This window comes from Papio anubis, chromosome 6 (assembly GCF_008728515.1).
Source record: "Papio anubis isolate 15944 chromosome 6, Panubis1.0, whole genome shotgun sequence".
In the NCBI taxonomy this organism is placed as follows: domain Eukaryota; kingdom Metazoa; phylum Chordata; class Mammalia; order Primates; family Cercopithecidae; genus Papio; species Papio anubis.
This window is the reverse complement of record NC_044981.1, coordinates 156,444,073-156,450,690: the sequence shown is the minus strand read 5'-3', so window position 1 is coordinate 156,450,690 and position 6,618 is coordinate 156,444,073. Positions and strand designations below refer to the sequence as shown.

General features: G+C 42.8%; 1 protein-coding gene across 4 annotated transcripts; it reads right to left on the bottom strand.

The window, feature by feature from the left end:
- Positions 1-808: 808 nt before the first annotated feature.
- MRPL18 (mitochondrial ribosomal protein L18) lies at positions 809-6,505 on the bottom strand. Of its 4 annotated transcripts, none has more exons than XM_009206344.4 (5): positions 6,256-6,505; positions 5,826-5,935; positions 5,340-5,526; positions 1,732-1,963; positions 809-1,194 (listed from the first exon to the last, which is right to left on the bottom strand). In XM_009206344.4, the coding sequence occupies exons 2-5, from the start codon at positions 5,872-5,874 to the stop codon at positions 1,123-1,125; spliced, it is 540 nt and encodes a 179-aa protein (XP_009204608.1). In that variant the 5' UTR covers positions 5,875-5,935; positions 6,256-6,505; the 3' UTR covers positions 809-1,122. The 4 variants fall into 4 exon arrangements, 3 of the variants coding, with proteins under 3 accessions (XP_009204608.1, XP_009204607.1, XP_017813929.1); XM_009206343.4 differs by lacking the exon at positions 6,256-6,505 and adding an exon at positions 6,128-6,244; XR_001902245.3 differs by lacking the exon at positions 6,256-6,505 and having other exon boundaries at positions 5,678-6,093.
- Positions 6,506-6,618: the final 113 nt, after the last annotated feature.

The following is a 6,618-nucleotide window of genomic DNA, read 5'->3' as shown; positions in this document are numbered from 1 at the left end:
TTCAACTGCCTCAGCCTCTTAAAGTGCTGAGTTTACAGGTGTGAGGCACTGCTCTTCAGTTATACTTTTAAATGTCTCCCTAGGACATTAAGTAAGCAAAAGGGGAGTATTAAGCCACATGATTCTGAAGGCCTCTCAGAACCAATCCTACTTCATAGAGATTTGTATTCTATTTAAAATAACACAACGAATACTCAAATTGGCAGAAGTAACATATTTCACTTCTAAACAAATGTGTAATTGGGGTATACATTTAAAAAAATCGGAAAACAATGCTCTAGAAGCCACCTTAACTGCCTACAGGTTTTTTCCTCACATTTATTAAATAGCCAAAAATTAACACCTTCATCAGCTCCTTTCAGAGAACTGCCATGATTCCCATCTACCCAAGCTCAAAGTTTAGATTAACTTGCATGCATTTCAAGTTTCATCTCCTATCTAATAAAATGTTCACTTCATGGCAAATTGAGTGCCCACTAACCCCATCCATTTCTACCTCTGCTTTCAGTTCCTCATGCCACCTCCTTCCTCTTTCAAATTTCTCTCTCTTACTGTTGGGAACCAAGAGTCCAAGTGAGGTTGGCATTTGGTCCTTTCATCTTCACATACTGACTGTTCTATAATAAGCTTAGATTGATGTTGACATTTCTTATTTTAAAAAACACCCCACACTCAGAGCAGCAAACAACTATCATTCACTGAGATCACTCGCCATGAGCTAGACACGGTAATAAGTGCTTTACATAAACCTCGTATGTGCTCCACTGCCACAGTGAGCTCAGACACAAAATGTTATATAACCAGAAAATAAGAGTTCATAACATGCCTTTATTTTGTAATTTATAAACAACTTCTGACTTGCCCTTTGAAAGTTAATTATAATTGACGACTGCTTTTTTTAGATGCTTCTGAAGCCCAAGACAGGGGCAGAATGTAGTTCTTGATTTAAAAAAACAGAAAGGGGAGGAGGATGACCTTAACTACAAATAATATTCCACTGCAACATTATTGCTGTAAAACTTCCAAGCTGGCTATTCTTCCAGATGCTCTCTTTTGATGGCTGTAGTGGCTGACAGTTTTATATTTACATGTTCAAAACAATTAATGCTTCCATTTATTCATTTATTCATAGATTCTCTGAGGTTCCCGTAGAACCACACCACCTTCTCTCATGGCACTTTGTAGTCGTTTCATCTGGTTTTGAAGATCAGAAAACAAAGGAAAAGATTAAGTCAGCAGCACCAGTAGGCTGAAAATACTTTCACTTTCCAAAAGACAGAAATAAATTGATTTATTCTTGCTAACTTCCCAGCCTACAATGGTTTTTCAGAAAGTAATCTTAATAATGACATAATTAAGTAAAAAGGAAATGTAGAGATGTCAAGGTTCAGTAGCATTTCAAAATATTATATGGACAAGATGTCAACATATGAACAGGAAATATAGTGGCTGACATCATGGACTACAGATTCAGTCACCCTGGGTTTGAAATCCACCATACATTGACTCTGGGCAAGTAAGCCTCAGTTTATTTCTGTATAGAATGAGAATACTAGTCCCTACCCGATGGACTGATGTGAGGATTAAATTAAGTAACACTGTTGAGTACTCACCAAAGGATCTGACATATGGAAAGTATTTGTTAAGTAAAAACTGTTATTATTATGTAAGTTATCTAATGCCAAGAATTAACACAATACCTTTTCAATAAGTACATGAAAACAAAAATACCGAGTCTGAGGCTGCCTCCCATGGGGTTGGTTGGTAGACCATGAAGTTGATTCCCGCCTCTAAGCATCTCTGTGCCAGTACTCGTCCTATATTCTCACAAGCCACCACATTTCTGGTACTATAAAGGTGCTTTTTAATAGCCCATTCGCGAGTGGATGCCGAAACCACAACCTTGCCATTTTGATGCTCCACAAGTGCTTCTACATGATGCTGAGTCCTTATAACTCGCAACCTAAATGGGGTGAGAAGATAATAAAATCACAGAAAAATCTGTATCCTAAAGTTACGTTAATTCAGGTGAATAAATGACTAAATATTTTTCAACAATCCAGTGTTTGGTTAATTTACTTCAACATATTTAACTTGGATTTTGCTTGGGAAGTGTTTTTCCTCCGCCTTTATGAGAATATACTCAATAATAACAAACTAAATAGTTCAATTATCATGAAGAAATTTGTTTCTGAAGAGCTGAGTTTCATTTACAGATCTACTTCAAAAAGAGATTTGAAGAGGCAGACCTAAGTTACTAAACATACGCATGATGTGGATATACTTACTCTTTGCTTTTATTTTACAGCTAGTACCAAAATAAATATAAGATGGAGCAAAAATTTAAATGTAAAAACTGAAATCATAACAGTACTAACAGAAAATGTTAAATTTTTTTTTATAATCTCAAGGTATGCATATTTAAATATGACATCAAACCATGTCATATGGCTTTATTTTTCAGAGACAGGGTCTCACTGTCACCCAGTTTGGAGCACAGCTCACTGTAGCCTCAAACTCCTAGGCTCAAGCAACTCTCCTGCCTTAGTCTCCCAAGTAGTTGGGATTACAGGTGCATGCCACTGCACCAAGCTAATTTTTATTTTATTTTGAAGAGACAAGGTCTCACTATGTTACCCAGGCTGGTATCAAACTCCTGGCCTCAAGCGACCCACCCTTCTCAACCTCCCAAAGCACCGAGATTACAGGCATGAGCCACTGTGTCCTGTCCAGTTTCATATGGCTTTTTTTTGAGACAGGGTCTGTCTCTCAGGCTAGAGAAAAATCACAATCTCTTAAACCAGGAGTCAACGATCTTTTGCCACAAAGTGCCAAATAGTAAATATTCTAGGCTTTCTAGGTCACACAGCTTCTGTTGAAACTGTTCAACTCAGCCACTGTAGTGCTAGAACAGCCAAGTGATGTGTAAACAAATGAGAATGGGTACAGCTATGTCCTAAGAAACTGTGTTCTAAGAACTTGTGGGCAATGAAATTTGATTTTCATTTAATTTTCACAAGTTAAAAAATGTTATTTTGATTTTTTTTAACTTAAAAAAGTAAAAGCTATTTTTAGCTCACAAGCTATCTTTGGCCCATGGGCCACAGTTTGCTGAGCCACCTTAAACCATTTGTTCAATGAAGGACCTGATTCATTATGTCAAAGGTCATTTCCTACTATAACATTCTGAAATTCTCTGCTTTTAATATTGCGAGTAGGGCAGACAGAGAAAAAATGAGAAAACACATCTCTAGTTATTTAAATGATCCAAATATTAAGTGAAAGTAATACGTTGGGCCTGGGCGCAGTGGTTCATGCCTGTAATCACAGCACTTTGGGAGGCTAAGCCACGAAGATCTCTTGAGCTCACAAGTTCGAGACCAGCCTGGGCAGTGGTGAAACCCCATCTCTACAAAAAAATAGCAAAATAATAATAATAATAAATAAATAAATGAATTAGCCGGCCATGGTGGTGCGTGCCTGCAGTCCCAGATGCTCAGGAGGCTGAGATGGGAAAATCGCTTGAGCCTGGGAGGCGGAGGTCACAGTGAGCTGATACCTGCACCACTGCACTCCAGCCTGGGTGACACAGCCAGGCCTTGTCTCAAACAAAATAAAACAAATTAGCTGGGAGTAGTGGCATGCGCCTGTAGTCCCAGTCACTCAGGAGGCTGAGGTGGGAGGATTGCTTGAGCCCAGGGAAGTCAAGGATGCAGTAAGCAGGTTATCATATCACTGCATTCTAGCCTGGGCAACAGACCCAGACCCTGTCTCAAAAACAAACAAAAAAGAAAGTAATAGGTTGGGTGTTTCAAAAGATCTTTAGCCTTAAGATCCAGATTATTTAAAAATTGAACTGCCTATCTCTTTCTTGAAAGACTCCCTCCTCTATGAGTAAAAATGTATCACAGCAACTGTAACACATCATTATCCCCATTCCACTTTCCACTATGAAACTTAAGACTTTTGGTGACAGGGATAACTTCTACTTTATCTTTGTACCTCCTGAATCTAACACAATGCCCAGCAAGTGATATAGGTACAATGTTTGGTCAATAAATAAATAATACATCACATAGTTATGATTTCCAACTTACTCATATAACTTTATATAGCCCTTAAAGTCCTTAAGAAATTCTAACAAATCCTCACCAAGGAGATCAGCAGCAGAGAAACCTGATAAACACCTACATGCTGTAGTATAGTCGTAATAACTTAACGTCCTGGCTCTGAGGTCAGTCAGAACATACATGAATCTTAGCTCTGGCACTTACTAATCATGTCTCCCTAAACCTCAATTTCTTTGCTCCTGTAAAATGGGGGAAATAACTGCTTCATGATGTAATTTTAAGGATTAAATGAGAAAATATAAAGCAAGTAGCATAATTCCTGGCAAATATAAGTGTTCATTAAACAACCACCTTTATAACAAAGTATCTCATGTCATGCTAGATTCCTAGCTGGTCTTTCTTCTATTCCCGTTCCCTTAAAAATTTAGTCTTCCAAAAACCAGCCAGAATGATTTTTATTTATTTATTTATTTTTTAAAGACAGAATCTTGCCCTGTCGCCCAGGCTGGAGTGCACTGGTGCAATCTCAGATCTCTGCAACCTCCACCTCCTGGGTTCAAGTGATTCTCGTGCCTCAGCCACTAGAGTAGCTGGGATTACAGCGTGCACCACTATGCCCGTCTAATTTTTGTATTTTTAGTAGAGACAGGGTTTCACCATGTTGGCCAGGCTGGTCTCAAACTCCTGACCTCAGATGATTCGCCTTCCCTGGCTGGCTTCCTAAAGTGCTGGGATTACAAGCATGAGACACCGCGCCCAGTCAGAAAGATCTTGCAAAACTAGTTCGGGGTCAAGCTTTAAATCCTCTCGTCGTTTCCCATTACAATGAAAAAAAAGTCTAAAGTGCTCATCCTGACTTACAAAGTTAATGATCTGTCGCCTCCTTACCCCTCCATGTTCATCTTAGGCCATTCACCCTCTGCCCATTGAGCTTCACATCCACAAGCCCTTCAGTTCCTCAAACACCCCAGCAGTTTCCTCTACTAGGAATGCTCTTTCTGGCAGATGACTCGGCTTCCTCCTTTCAGATCTCAGCTTCTTAAATGTCACCTCCTCAGACAGGCCTTAGTAGGTATCCTGTCCGCTACTCTAACATCCTCTTTAAATATCCGCCATCACACCTATTTGCTGTTTGTTCCAGCCCCTCCGCGAACCCTGCCTCTACCCGCCGCATGGCAGCTACCTGGGAGAGAGCCTGGCGTTGAACGAATTAAAATAGTCCGTAGGGTGCAGTGTCCTTCTCTGTCAATCACAAGCAGATTTAATTACCTGTGCCAGAACTCACGGGAGGGCCACACCGTCCGCCAGCCCCGCTCTTTCCTGGCTACAGATAGAAGCTCCAGGTTCCGGGGGTTCCGATTGGTGAACTCTGGGGCGACAGCTTCATTTTCCACAGGGTGCACTTCAGGCTTCGCCGCCGGCTTGGAGCTGGTTGAGAAGGCTGCGAACCTGCACCCTGGGCAACGGAAACAACCGCACGGGGCTTAAAAATGACGGATACGGACAGCACACGAACTCGCTCTAACGTCTATCCCCTTTCACACCCCCAGTCTTCAGGCCCAGCGGACGAAAAATACGTGTGCCCACGGGGTGGAATCAGCACTGACCCCGTCCTTAACTTCCTACTGAGGTGTTCGCAGTGCCGCGAACTCTATTTAGATCCGGCACGTCGAATACACAATAGAATCCGCACGTTCCAAAGTACTGTGCAGACCCTGGCCAATCAGCTGGGTGAAGGGGGCCAAGACTAATTACCAGGGTTCCTGCAAACGGAGAACCCCCAGAACCGCGACCGAAGCGCCATCGCTGAGACGATCTCGGAAAAGCCTTGCCTCTCTTTCCTCACGCACGACTCACTCGCTCGCCTGCCGCAATTATACGAAGTCAGGGAAAAGCCTTTGGTTGCTGTAGACCCCCAAACTCCCCACACCAGACGCCCCCGACCCGGAAGTAGCAAGTCCTCAGCCACTGAGTGGCCAGGAGGAGGATCTGTTATCCGGCAACGCCAATCACCGCTCACGTGGAGGGGCACGCAGGCCCTGGAACCCACCAATCACCTCGTAGCTACGCCCACGACCACGCTTTTTGCTGAAGTCCAGGGTCAAAGGCACCCACAACTTCACCTAACCATATTTGAGTTGTCTACTAAGAGATCTTGGGCGGTCATTGACTGGTCCATACACACCCCTACTGGGCACCGCGCAGAAATGAGGCAGGGCACGGTGCAGTTTTCTCCTTAAAAAGGGTAGTTGTCTTCCTCGAACCAAAAATTTTTCCGTATGGCCCGCTGGAAAAACTGCCCCGTCCCACCCAGGTTCGCGCCCCTAAACTTATACTCCTGAGGCCTGGAGCAAAGCCGGCCGATTTGTCTTACGCTCCCCGAGCAGGGACGAGGAAAAGACATTAAAGCTAAAACGCAAGACCCGCTCAGAACCTCAACTCTACCTTGGAGAATGGCCCGCCCCTCCAGTTACACCCCAGCTCCAAGCTCCACCCGCCTACAACCTTTCTAGAAGGCACTAGAATGGCCCACTGCGTCTGCGCAAGG

Coding starts and splice junctions, on each gene's coding strand:
- MRPL18 (XM_009206344.4), bottom strand. CDS start 5,874: ATGGCGCTTCGGTCGCGGTTCTGGGGGTTCTCCGTTTGCAGGAACCCT. Junction 1,964..5,339: donor TCCCGTGAGTTCTGGCACAG/GTAATTAAATCT, acceptor CACCCCATTTAG/GTTGCGAGTTATAAGGACTC. Junction 1,195..1,731: donor GGGAGGCAGCCTCAGACTCG/GTATTTTTGTTT, acceptor CTTCAAAACCAG/ATGAAACGACTACAAAGTGC.